Source organism: Siniperca chuatsi, linkage group LG4, assembly GCF_020085105.1.
Source record: "Siniperca chuatsi isolate FFG_IHB_CAS linkage group LG4, ASM2008510v1, whole genome shotgun sequence".
NCBI lineage: Eukaryota > Metazoa > Chordata > Actinopteri > Centrarchiformes > Sinipercidae > Siniperca > Siniperca chuatsi.
This window is the reverse complement of record NC_058045.1, coordinates 25,753,343-25,767,555: the sequence shown is the minus strand read 5'-3', so window position 1 is coordinate 25,767,555 and position 14,213 is coordinate 25,753,343. Positions and strand designations below refer to the sequence as shown.

The window sequence follows — 14,213 nt, the reverse complement described above, 5'->3', positions numbered from 1 at the left end:
CTAACGTGGACAGATTCATTTTAAGACACAGAAAAAGGAAATCAGCAAGGTTAATAATTTTACTTCAGACTTTTCAGTATGTATGTAAATGTAGGCAAGCCTCTGCTGAGTTCATCCAGTTGTGGTTTTGACATGCCAACACAGTCCACTGTAGTGGACACTATAGATGAGAAGCTTAAGGATGATCAAATGGTTATTTTAGCTCCCTGCTATGTTATGAATTGTAGGGGGGTTTAAAGCAGATGCACATGTAATTTAAGGTTGGGCCTTATAACCAAAAAAGACAGGAAAACAAAGGAGGAGAAGAGGATAGCATATTTCTACTAGCTTTACCATGTAACTGAGACAGAAAATCATATTTCCTCATATCAGCAAGCATATAAAAAGTAACAAATCTAACACTCATGTAGCTGTATTAGTCTATATGTACTAGCTGATGAAAACAATGTAAGGCTACGCACTGATCTGAGTGCTCTAGTGTAATATGTGGTCCAGCTCCCACTTTAACTAATGGGATGTATGTATTGTATGTTGTGTTGCGTACAGGACAGTGCATTGCCTTTACCCATTCAGGTGCCCGTGTCATGGACAGAGACAGGGTTGCTTTCCCCACTCACTAATATCCCATTCAGTTCATCCCTACGATTGCCAACCAACACAGTGACTGGCCTGGAGTAGAAATGAAGTTGCTTTGTGCTGGGCATGAGCTTGACATCTTAACAACTACATCAAATTTGTATTCATCTGTAGCAGAGGTCTACCTTAGTACTTCTCTTTTTTTTAAGAAATTGATACAGATGCATGTCCAACCTGCCAAAGTATACCTTTCCACATTTTTCCTATGAATGATTTCATTGTTAAAAGTACAGTGTATTGGTAAATGTGTAATCAATGTACAAGCATTCACAGGATTACTATGTAGTTGTTAAGTCAAAAAAATCACATGCCAAGGAAAGGCGTTTGCACTACATTAACATTTAAAACAAAATTAACTCACAACTAACAATGTAACAGAAAAGTTACTCTAAATCAAAAATGATACGTGCACTGGGATATCATATTGCCCCTGTTAAAACAAAGTCACAGCAGAAAATAATGACGTTATAAACAAGGCCTTTAATTTCATTAACTCTTGATCAGTAAACATTGTAGAAACAGAGTAAGTGTCTGCTCAGATGTAACCTATACTCACCTACATTTAACCGTGTCCACCAGCAACTGCAAGATTTAGTATATGGAAACTTCACAGGTATACATTCAACCCAGTGAGGTACAAACATACACACATTGTGTGTACAAAAAAAGACTCAATCTCATCATGAAACCTGCCGGTAACAAAAACACCACACAAAATTGATCACAAAAAACATCAACACCCAGTGAGTACAATGAGTTTAAAACATTATTTTAAGCACAGAAAAAGGGGAAATAAAGCTTTCACAAGTGGTTTACCTAGGCTTATGAGTAACATTGTGGAACAACTTTCAACACAGAAAACAGATACAAAAATCATATTAACAGATCAGTTACGAGCTGAAAAATTTAATGAAAAAACAGTTGTAGGAAATGTGTATTTCTGTCAAGCCACAAGTCTGAAAAACATGTGGCTCAAACAAGACCAAATCCAGAGTCTACTGATCTCATCAAATCTTCCGCTAGCGCTGCCGCATTTTTGTAGTGACTCTGCAACGCAACCTCTCAAAACAGGTGGAGGCAGTAGGACATGTGGCACGCACGACCTCCCAGTTGAGCTTCGGTGGGGGCACCTCTCAGCCTGCCCAGAACTTCAGAAGGTCACATAAAGTGCTGGTGGATGCTGAGAAATAAAAAAAGGCTCTAAATACAGTAATGTCTTTTACCCAGCACTTTTTAATAGTGACTGCAGCACAAGGTCTGGTATTTGTACAGTTTCCAGAGCCACAGATGATAATCAGCCTTTTTTGTGTCACACTTTGTGTCACCAAAAGGATAGAATCAGGAATGAAGTATACACTTTGCTCAATAAAGTTGCAAAAAAAACCTGTGATTAGCATACCGTTTCAGCCAAGTCATCATCTTCAGCTTCTTTCACAGTAGCCAGCTGATGTTTTGAATGATGACCTGCAGAACATGTGTGATTAACTGTACATTCATTACCCCAAAATCGATTACATTTTGAAGGTTAAAAAAAAAGTGCTAGACACAACGTCTTAATACTTAAAGTGTAACTGCACACTCAAAATTCTGCTAGCTCCCTCCCTCCTGGCATATTTAAAAAATGCAGCAGACGACTGCTGCAGGACAACCATGGTAGGGGGCGTGACAGCTAACTGAGCTAACCAGCCATGAGCAGCCGCTGTCAGACACTCTGTGTCCACACTGGAAACACAACGAGTCCACTGGAGCTTTGACCATCAGAAGCACATTCATGGCCCTTTGTAAAAGTTTCTGTGTGGTACCTGTGTTGTAGCTGAGCTAAGGTTAGTGGCTCAGAGAGGCTGAGAGGTTCTCCGGTGAGTGTGTGTGTCTGTGGAGGAGTGTCAGTACTAATGAAATAATATTGCCTACTGCAGCTTTAATGAGAATGGCAAAAATAAACCCAATAAGACAAATTCATTGAATCATTAAAAACTCCCAGCTCAATGATCCAAAATTTATACACCCTGATTTATCAATGGTGTCTGATCTTGAAAACGATGTTGTTTGCAGGTTTTGATTATGTATACAGTAGATGCTTGTGGTACAACCATTTATTATTGCTGACCTCTTTACACATGTCATACATGACAACAGTTAACACAGCTTCTGTTAACACAGCTGGCCCATCAGAGAGCCCGTCAGGGTGTGGGGTTGCCAGGTTGCAGTGACAGATATGTTGAAATTGTATGTAGTGTGTGGATTGTGTGGTGTAGATGTCTTTCATGGACAATCTGGCAACTTGGGTGACGTCAGACAAACATCCAAAATCTGGATCTATGTATTCATAATAAAGTTTGAGGGCCATGCAAATTACTGGAGTTTCCCGGGAGAAACAACAAAACAGGAGGTACACTGGGAGATGGCCTTGAAATACGGGAGAACCCGGCAAAAACGGATAGGTATGTGTTGGCAGGTATGTGTTTAATCTTCATAAATAATAAAGTAAATGAATCAGAACAAGGACACAGTGTGTCATAGATGCAAAGCAACAAACATTCTTGCATATCGAAAATGGTATGAATAACAGTCCCCCCTCCTTCTCCCTAGAGATGGACTCCTTAACTGTGAGTGAGTGATAAATTATCATAAACTCGCAGCCATTTTCTCATGAGTAGGGATGGGTATTTTTAGGATTTTATTGATACTACTGTTCTTATTGATACTCATCGGTTCTTTTTCATTACTAAATAATTGCTTTTTTAAAAATAGATTATTTAAAAAAAGATTAAATTCAGAACAGGATTAGAATTGAATATTTAAAATATAACTGAATGTTGTTTCCAGAGCAACAACAGCAAAGTCACTATCCCTACTCGTGAGTGCCTGATCGGTAAATATAATAGAAAAAGCTCATAGGGAAGACTCCCACAATATGAAACAATCCAAACGAGAGAAAAAAAGAACTTATTGCTCAATACAAATCAATCAGTTTTAAATATAACTGAATGTTGTTTCCAGAGCAACAACAGCAAAGTCACTATCCCTACTTGCGAGTGCCTGAGATGAAAAGGAAGTGAGATGGCTCAGATACTTCCATCATCAGCTCAGGAAAAAATGATGTGTTTAATTCTTTTGTTACCCGATTGGGCAAGTGAGTTGCTAGATTTATTTGCCCGACTTGGCATTGTATTTGCCCTGGGCAATCAGGTAATCCTTGTTGTTGAGATCTGGCCCTCTGACAGTGTATAAGCCAGTTTTTAATAAAGACCGTTCTCTCTGTAGCTGATTTATGTATGTACCTAGAGTGTGAAAACATAACATTAGGATTTTCCAAAATCAGTCAGCATGAGGTGAGGAGGAACTGTTACAATATGATGTTTATGATGTCTGTCCATTAAATATTAGGAATCAGAAATACATAAGGCAAATGTGATTTTGTCACAACAGTGGTGAGAGCTGTGCAAACTGAAGTCAGAGCTGTGGAAGCTGAGATGAGAGTTGTGCAAACTGAAGTCAGAGCTCTGCAAGCTGACATGAGAGCTGTGCAAACTGAGATGAGAGCTGTGCTAACTGAGGTGAGAGCTGTGCAAGCTGAGGTGAGAGCTGTGCTAATTGAGGTGAGAGCTGTGCAAGCTGAGGTGAGAGCTGCTCACCATATATTTAAAACAGCACGATTGAAAATGATCAGACACTTGACTCTTCAAATTCTGACATAGTCTTTATTACTTACTTGTTACTTGATCAGTACATGGACAGAGACAGCTTACTTTGTATATGTATTTATATATAATATATTTAAACTCTGAATGACAACAAAGCAGGTAAGAGTCCTTTTACTGTTGTGAATAGAAACAAGCTCATAGGGAAGACTCCCACAATATGAAACAATCCAAACGAGAAAAAAAAGAACTTATTGCTCAATACAAATCAATCATAATGACAGTAAGAAGAATATTAGTAGTACACATTAACCAATATAATTATACTAAGATGAGGTTACACCCTATTGTTTTCTACAAAAAAGAGAAACTCCAAGGAAAGAGGAACAGAAATATGTTGAAATTTTCTTCACAATACAGCAGTGTTAGAGTGTTCAGTTTGGGTAACCTGCTCTATAAATAAAAAGTATCTACAAGTGCAAGGAGGACCAAGGTCTATACAAACTGATCCAGTGCCAGCTTACTGTGGACTATCACAAATCGCTACTGAACTTCACTATTTATAGACCTTGAGGAGGAGCAGGAAGTAGCTGGGTTTTCATGTACAGGGTTAAATGTCGAAGATGTGGGCCAGGGATAGAAGTGCAAACTATAGTGAAGGGATCTGAGAGGCGTAGGTTGACAATACTGTACAGCACTTCAAAAAGGGACAAAATACATTCAGGAGCCCCCCAGGCAGTTTGGGTAGAAGTCATGGAGGAGGAAACCAAAGTGTAATGGCAGAAAGTAGCTTACTGAAGAGAGAAAACACTGAAAGATGATTATATACTAACTCTGCTACATGCACACTTCAGTGTTTATGAAATTCATCCATGAGGTTCTGTGAGGAGTGACTGAGGTGTTTGATCTGACTGTCTAATGTCTTCTCATAATCTCTCTTTCCCACGTGTCAGGATTTTTTTTAAAACTAACACATTTATTGGATATTTAAAAAAAAATTCAACAATAATCTCTCCAGGTTTAACAAAATCACATTCATTTTCCAACATTCTTCCATTCACTATTTTTTAGGTCAGAATCTCTCTCTATGTTTTAGTAACAATCCCTTCTCTTCTTTGAAAAAAACTTATTCTCTATCAATCTGCTGCTCTCTAGGTCCCCCAGGTGCTCAGAAACACGACTAACACTACCAACATTTTAAAAAGTGACTTCAGCTGATAGCCCTTTAGGGTGCGACTGGGTTTGCCTGTGAGAGCCGGGGCACCTTGTAATTTTTTTAGGAGGAAGGGGTTATTTTTTTAAGGTGGCTGGGGGTTGCCCTACATTCTGCGCTTGGTGCCCAAATGGCTCCAAAAAAGCCCCGCCCCTTACAGGTCACCTCAGGAAAGCGCACACCTCAGCGATTGGAAGCTACGCCCCTTCTGAAAGGGGACCAAAGGGTTTTTTGTAAAACTGGAAACAGGAGAAGGTGACTATGGTACATGAATTACTAAGCCAAAAACCAGGGGACCCCATCTCTGATCACTATTGACAAGGTGGTCCAGTGTTGTAGCAGATAACAGCACACAGCTTCACTAGTCTAAAACTATACTTATATACATGTACTATACTGGTGAGATTATGGTTATACAGTGACCACATAGCAACAAATATCTTTTTGTGTGTGAATTTTGTGTATTTGTCTTTTCTTTGGCTTAGTTCCCTTACAATGCACAGCCCACACAGCTTTCATTTGAGAAGGTGTGTGAAAATGTGTGTGCATCGGAATATGTGTGTTGTTGTGGATACTTGTTCGTGTGTGTGTGTGTGTGTGTGTGTGTAGCTTTGGTATATCCACAGAGAGGGGCTGGGCGCTGTAAGGAAAGACTGCTGCGAGTTCTTTGGTGGTGACCCAGAAAGAGAGCTTGTCGGGTCAGCCTGGTCCTGCCTCGGTCCCCCTGGTCTGGTTTGGTTTGGGTCAGAGTGTGATTGTCATGTTAGAGACCACAAAGAGCCGACTACTGCCAGAACCACTTCCATGCACTGGAGTTACAGAATGATGATGGCGGTTGCATTCAAGGCTCTACTGAACTAGCCACATGTAAGGTGCTAATGAAGAAATGCCCTAATACTAGATACTACTCAGATACTAGAATGTCCTAAGATTACTTTCACATTCACATGCATATACATGTTAATAAATACTTATTCTAGCCTATATTATGTAGTGGGTTGTCTTAGAAATGTGAGATGACACACAGCTTAAAGCTGCACTCAGCAACATTGCACTTATGTGGCTCCAAATGGTAGCAACAAGGGAAAATTTTAACTTACCACGGCAACTAATTAACTCAATAATGTGACATCAGTAAACTGGTCATGTTCACCAGCCTGGTCTGTCTGTGATTCTCCATACAGCAGCACACCTAGTGGAATTGAGCTTTCTCTGGATAGACCACTTTTTAAATGCTATTTAGGAGACAGTTTGCTTTTGCTTTTTCTCTTCCTAGGCAAAGAAGTGACATTACAAACATAAGTGATTCAATTGTAAGAATCTGTAGTGTCCTGATTAGTGTGAATAAGTTCATCTCTATGTTGTCATCCCATTTTGCAATTTAGGCTTATACAGATACAGAATATTCCTCTGTTAGGCATAACTCTATTCCTCAGTTTACTTGCTACATACAAACATTTTCCATGAAACTATTTAGCTTATAGTGGTGGTCTTTTTAAAGTAGTTAAATACTTCCCTTTGTAAGATATTGACATTTTCACAGAAAGTGATTATAGGGTAAGTGATTAAAATCTGAAAATACTAGTTCAATTCCACCTCTGAATTGTTCGTTTTCTGAAACACATTGTCATCTTCCTCAAAATCAAGATCATTCAAACACCGGTTTGGTTATATTTTGGCCATATCATGTACAGATTATCATAGTAAAAGCAATACAAAAATAGATGAAGCTGCACATTTGTGTCAGCTAAGCTCCCTGGTGGTGTCGTGGCTAGGTTTCAGTGCACTTACGACGACTGTACATCTGGTGACTGGGTTTAATTTCCTGTCAGGAGGTAAAAAGACTTCATAGACTTCAGCCTCAGATTGTGTCTCACATACTACACATGTAAAAATCTGTGACTATCCTGAACAGACAGACTCAACCTAGTAATACAAATAAGGATTTTTATTACGCTGGATTTTTAATACTTTACTGGAAAAGTGTTTATGGTAATATAGGTCCATCCATAAACAACAGGCCGACATCTGTGTCAGTACTACACCTGTCCCGAGCAGTATTCTCACAGTGCCTACACACCTGAAACACATGTATGCTGATGATATTACTTTTGCATTTTAAGTGTAGTTTACAAGTTTGACAGAAAATCTTACCAAGTGCAGCTTTAAAGCAGTGTGGTGTACTCTAGCTATGCTCTTAGACTACAAAACCTTACAAATCCTCTTTAAGCACTACAGGTGCAATCGGCTACGATAGGCTGTGTTCTGCTGTCTGTCAAATTCTGGACACGCTCACCTGTCACTCATGGAAAGAAACAACCATCCCTTACAAACAACAGAGAGAGAGATACTCACATTTTGTCCATACGACAACAACAATAAGAATAACAAGAATAAACTGCTTGCAAAATACGGATAAATAACACTTTTTCATTATGGTACCCCCTAAAAGTTCTGTTTTCCTGGCTATATCCTGCACTTTCACCGTCCCTGGCAGATTTTAATATCACATTATAAACAGCAGCTCTTTATCACATATTGTGGTGTGGATTGTTGACAGACAGGGTTACTTTCTTTTTTTATGGGGGCGTGGGGGGTTTAAAAAGGGTGCAGGCAAAGAATGAGGGGACACTTAGCAAACACAAGAATGTTACTTACTGTAGAGAACAAAAACAGTTACCTAAATCTTTAAGTGCTGGGTGACAGGTGTGGTTGGGGGTTTTAATAGCAATACATATGGTATTTTACAGTGGAGGAGGGAAGAAGATGGCAGACAAAGGGATTTGGAGGAGATAGATGAAGACAGAGAGAGCTGTCTCCACCTTGTTCATGAACTTTACTTCCTGTTGCTGTCTCATTCTACCCTCTACCATGTCTGACCAGCGAGAGGTAGTCAAACCATCACAACCCCCCACCCCCCATCTCCTCTTTGCAATCATCCCTTCCTGTCTCTCTCTTTCCATCCCTTTACCCCCTCCCTCTTCCTATGGCTTGCCGACTCCTCAGCAGGAAACCTCCATGGTGTGGGTGACCGTGCCGACGCCCTCGGTGCTGTCGGAATGGGTGCAGGCCCGAGAGCGAGACCCATCCACGGAGCTGGCGCTGGTCAGGGAGGCCGTCCTGGAGCGAGCCAGGCGGGTCATACTGGCAGAGGGCACTGGGAGGGAGGGAGGAAGGGAAGGGGAGGGGTGGAAGATTGGGGGTGGCAAGAATTCAGCATTACATTTTGTAAAACACTGTGGTAAGTTACTGTTGGGGCGATGTGGGGAGTACATGCTAATGTGGAGAACTGAAGAATATCCCTTTTTGTAGCTGGTGAGAAAAGGCAGCTGAGTGGCTCACACAACAGCCGTGAATGGTTGGGGTTGTTCATTAAAGGGTTAGCGGTCTACACAGAGACACATTTTCAGCACCATGCACAGAAGGAACTCTGGGCTTAGTCTGTGTTATATAAAGTTCAATTCTCCTGTGGGAGTAGGACTTCATTATTATGGAATTGAATTAAATTATTTATCCAATATTAATTAATTAATTAATTAATTGATTGTTTTAGAACAAGTGAGCAAGTGGGCCTTGATTGTTTTGTCAACTGCTGTTTCCAAGGTCAAGAATGACCCGTCAAACTCTATGTATTAATCCTGTTTCTGAATATGTTGAGCTTGAGCCTTACCAAAATCATAATAATTCAGCAAAAAAATTCAGAAGGATTCATGCAATAAAATTGTTTGCGGAATAATTTTTGGTAAGTAAAAAACTTGGTAGGTTTAAAGCAATGATGAATCTTCAATTGAGTGTTTCCCGACAGTTAAAATGATCCAATAAGTCCAATATTCACTTTCCCTTTAGCTCTGTTTATAGTCTCCACCAACTCCTAAGACAAATATGAGGCTCTTAAGCTGCTACAAGCTCAACTATGTTCACTAGCTAGTCGCAAACATAGTTTTGTCTGTCATTTGGTGCTGGTCGGTTAGTATACTGTGGGTTGATCTGAGCTTTTTCTGATACTGGAAATAAAGTTGATGAGAGGTAAGTTTCCGGGCCAGAAAACCAAAACAATGAGCTACACGAGGCTAAAAATCTGTAGAACTGCGAGGGAACTGCAGAGCCGAGACATAATTCTCTGTGGGTTCATCACAACAAATGACCCCTTTCACATTACACAAAGTCATTTGATTCATTGGTTGTAATTGATAACCTGAATTAGTTTCATTTGTCTGTTTTTATGATGAGTTTTAGTGTTTCATCCCTGACAATAATAAAACTCAAGAAATAATTGAATACTTGGAATGTTTGCACATGATTTTTTATGTATGTATGATGTGCAACACAAGCCCCAAGCCCAGAGACCTAGAGGATCATTTTGAGTCTCAAAGGTACACCTTTTAATGTTTCATATTGTATACTGTGCCTATGTGGTTTAGGCTCAGCAGTTTACGTAGCACAGAATCTGTATAACCCTGAGGACAATTTAAAATTGAACTCCTGTTCCGTCAGCAGTTGTAGTTTTAATTAGCTAAAGTTCTCATTTGATTACAGGAACTACATTCACTGTTCTGTTGACCTTTCTCCTTTAAAGCCTAAACTATTACTTCTCTAATATTGGTCGTATTTAAAGACACTGTCATTTGTTACAAACTTAGTCCAAAAGGCTTTGCTCATAGCTAGCTGAAGGCCATGCAAAGAGCAGTATTGGAGATGCAATGGCAAAGGAATGGGGGGAGGGGAAGTGAGGGCAGTATATTTTTCCATGGGAGGAAAAATTATTTTTGATAAAACAAAAGATGGGGTTTAATGTACTTGGGGGAAAAACACACTAGAAATGGCAGCAAAAGTTAAAAAAAAAATCATAACAGCCCAAAATATTATATTCATAACCAAATAAAACTAAAATAAATTTCAAAATGCCAATATCATCAAACAGGGCAGCAATAAGAGGTCAGAGGTGAACAGGGAGGAGGAAGTACCTGGCCCTCCACTCAACCTCCGATCCTTCACATAAGCAACTGAGAGAACGGGGCAAGGAGACAGAGGGCAAGATTAAGACAACTCATGTCCCTCTGCATGAAATACATGGCATCACAACTGAGACATTACTACAATAACACTTATGCTGAAATAGCCTTTAATAAAAAATGACTACTACATACATATATACATACATACAGTATAAAATCACACTCTCACTCACTAACTACAGTCGTTATGGATACTTACTGTAGCCCATTCCCTGCAGGAAATACTTGAAGGCTTCAGTCAGCTTGCCAGGCTGGAAAACAACACGTCAGAGTTCACTGAATTTGGAACTAACAAATATGGATGATGCATTTTTGGTCCGTATGGATTTTTTTATTTCATTTCATTGTATGGCAGCCTGTCGATTAGGCAAGGTTGTTTGTTTGTGTGTTACCTGTGTGAGCTGAGGAAGTCCACCAGAGTCAGCCATCTACCATGAGCGGAGAGAGCAGCAATCAACCAAACTGCTAATAGCTCACAACTTAAGGAACAAGATCACATTTACACTCTTTCTTTGCTTGCCTCTGTTCTGCTAGCAACGGTAACTCATGTTTTTTTCTTTCTGTCATTGCATATTTGGTATAAATTTCATATTGTACAAGTCAGCTGTAAAATAATCATATTTGAAGAATACAAGTTTGTGTCGAAGATGCAGACCATGTGATTGCAACATCTCCAGTTTGAGTCAGTCTGCTTTCAAGTCAAGGTAAAATGCCTCCAGACAGTTTTTTTCCTCACTTTTGAGATTACGCTTGTTATCTGCAATCACTCATCTAGTGCTGGATGAAAGTGTTACTTATGCATTACAGAATTCAGATGACTTTTATTTTTCACATTACAGTGCTATTTTGCCTCTAAATGATCCTGCTGGGTTCTTTCAGAAATAAAAGTGCACCTGCTGCTTCTAGTCAACTCAATAAGTTACAAAAACAGACTAATTTGTTGAATCAGTCTTGTCATTACTTTCCCAGAGCCATTCAGTCTAGTCTCATTAAGTAGATAGAAAGGTACTGGCCATCACAGGAAGTCCATCCAATGCACTGCTGAGGACTACAGTATATATGTAAAATGTTTGCAGTGTTCAAAATTGAGCATTAATTTGGCATCATATTTTGTATAAATTATGATTATTATGATTCTGTTGCGTACGTAAAAAGTTTATCTAAATTAAAGTTGTGCTTGCACAACAAATCAGACTTTTTGTCTAATGATGGAGTAGCTGCAGGTGAGATGAGGACAGTTACCTTAAGGAAGGTGGTGTTGGTTGGGTCCAGTTTGGAGTTGCACTCGACCTTGAGGACAAAAACAGCAGGTTGAATTGAATAAGCCAAAAAAGCTGCAGTAAAAAAACTTTTAAACTTTCTGGAGTGTTAAAGATGGTCAGGACTGGGAGAAGAACTGTGGAGGTACTGTATGTATAGTTTATATATGGAGCCTATATTAGTCTGTGTGTATGTGAGTGACCCAGATACTGCAGTGTGCTGCAGAGATGAGTCACTGCAGCAGGCACAGCCGCAGTGTGCACACACACACAGTAGACAGATGTGCACAGATACATACACACACAATGCATGACCACTCACAAACACATACACAACACAGATATACGCACAGCCAGTGTCATACACACTGAACATGTTTTGCTCTCTGCTGCTTCCTGCTGCTTTTAATCTTTAATCCCTCACACAGATTGCCAAATTACATATTTTACTGCCCAAATATGTTAAACACGAAGACACAACAGAAATGAATGTATTTCTGTTTCTTCTCACAAAATGTTTTCTTTAAAGTCCTTGTAATGAAGAGTTGAAGTTTTGTAAATTTACAACAAAACAGTTGCAAATGAGTTGAAGGATATGCAAATGTATGTATCTCTGAACATTTTCCACTGCTGTGTTCCTCTGCTCACTCTGTATAAAGGAATGTATCATATAAGTGGGAGCAAACGCAGCAGCCTCAACTTGTCATATCAGTGGATATAAAATATTAACATGACCTCCATCTGTCACATCCAATAAAGCAACCTTTGTTCGCATCTCTCGCTAAATCACACTTCTTCCCTCCATTTCTCTGTCACTTTGCATCTCTCCATCTTTTTCTTTCCAAGACGTTTCATAACATCGCTTCCCAACCTCCCTTGATATGCTCATTCCCATTCCTCCATCTGACAGAAGAGTCATTGGATTTAAATTAGAACATGCAGCAGATTAACTGGTACAGAAGCATAAATATCTGGGCCACTTCATACTAGGAAACCCCAGAGACAGAGCGAGGCCATCTGGTCCCTGGAGAAGACAGACACACACACACACACACACACACACACACACACACACACACCTATAGTATCAAAGACATGCACTACAAAGACACAGATGGACAGACACACACACACACACACACAGTCCCTGGGGGTGCAGCAGGGTTGTAGAGAGAGTGAACCAGGTCTCTGCTGGCTGACCTGTTTCTGTTTTACTGAATGAGAACAAACTAACTGGACTTGCATGTCAAGAACAGGGCATGAACAGGAGGAGGAGGAGGGGAGGGCTCGCCGTTTAGAGCTTTAGAACTAATATTTCTTAGAGGCAGGACTACTTTGGAGGAAGAAGATATCTCAAGTAAAATGAGCGAGCTACAGAAGGAAGATAGCTGATGAGACAAAGAGAGACGTTTTCAGGGTGGCTGGATAAAGTGGACTCACCACTCCCTCCTCAGCAGGGGCGTTGTCTCCCACAACCAGCATCACAGGACATCTACAGGAACATTCAGAATATTTAGACAAGTAACTGGAGGTGGCTTGATTTTGATTTGAATCAGAATTGTGGTTATAATTTGGTTATTATTATTTTCAACCTGATTATTTTCAGTATTGGTAAGATTCTGCTGATTATTATTTTGATTAATCAGTTAATTGTATAGTTTTTACTATCTCACAAAACAGGGAAACGGTGAGGTGTTCAAATGGTTTGTCCAACCAACAGTCCAAAACCCCCAAATATTATACAGCATCCATAGAAACATCAAGCTGCAAATTTCACATTTGAGAAGCTGGAACCAACAAATATTTGGAGTTCTTGTTAAATGACTTAAATGAGTTGTTGATTATCAAAACTGTTGACCTACTGATTCTGCTAAGGAGTTCATTTATGGAGAGAGAACTTAATTACAGTTTATCTAAGGTCAATATATATTTTATTTTCAAAAAATATTAACCTCAATTTGACCAACTGGATTAATCAACTGGATCACATGCATCATTGCATTATGAAACTCACTTCAGGGTCTTGGCGTTGAGCACCGTCCCACTGCGATTCATCTCCAGGTCCCTCCGACTGAAAGAGACGAGACATCATGAATGTTAAGATAAAGTGCTTCTGTGTTCATGTGTTCGTGTGTGAGTAGGAAATGACATCTCTCCACCTGTTGTACATGTTCCAGAAAAGCTGCAGGTTGAACTGGTTGACAGTGTTGTTGATCTGTTGCCGGTAGCTCTGCACCAGCTCTGTGTTGTTCATCAGCTCCTCCTGCAGACAAACACAAACTGGGTCAGAACCTTTGCAAAGATACAAGAATGAATTACAAGTTATAGGGTGAAGGAAGATTTGCTACATTTAGATGACAAGGTGAAAATAATTTCGGCAAAATATTCTTTTCCATGCTGTATTCATGCTAGGCAGGTTAATATAGTCTCTGATTTGAGAATTAGGAAT

At 39.7% G+C, this 14,213-nt stretch overlaps 1 protein-coding gene across 7 annotated transcripts in view; it reads right to left on the bottom strand.

Annotated features, from left to right (window-relative positions):
- Positions 1-4,323: 4,323 nt before the first annotated feature.
- The window catches only part of ndrg4 (NDRG family member 4), a 62,734-nt gene continuing 52,844 nt past the window's right edge, over positions 4,324-14,213 (bottom strand). For 5 of the 7 annotated variants that reach the window (XM_044193311.1, XM_044193313.1, XM_044193309.1 and 2 more), the window contains 8 exons: positions 13,924-14,027; positions 13,779-13,835; positions 13,205-13,256; positions 11,748-11,795; positions 10,898-10,933; positions 10,705-10,756; positions 10,455-10,493; positions 4,324-8,647 (listed from right to left, as the gene is read on the bottom strand). In XM_044193311.1, the coding sequence (XP_044049246.1) occupies positions 8,493-8,647; positions 10,455-10,493; positions 10,705-10,756; positions 10,898-10,933; positions 11,748-11,795; positions 13,205-13,256; positions 13,779-13,835; positions 13,924-14,027 (543 nt within the window). In that variant the 3' untranslated portion in view covers positions 4,324-8,492. The remainder of the gene's footprint in view (positions 8,648-10,454; positions 10,494-10,704; positions 10,757-10,897; positions 10,934-11,747; positions 11,796-13,204; positions 13,257-13,778; positions 13,836-13,923; positions 14,028-14,213) is intronic. The other 2 variants (XM_044193310.1, XM_044193316.1) reach the window with 1 other exon arrangement.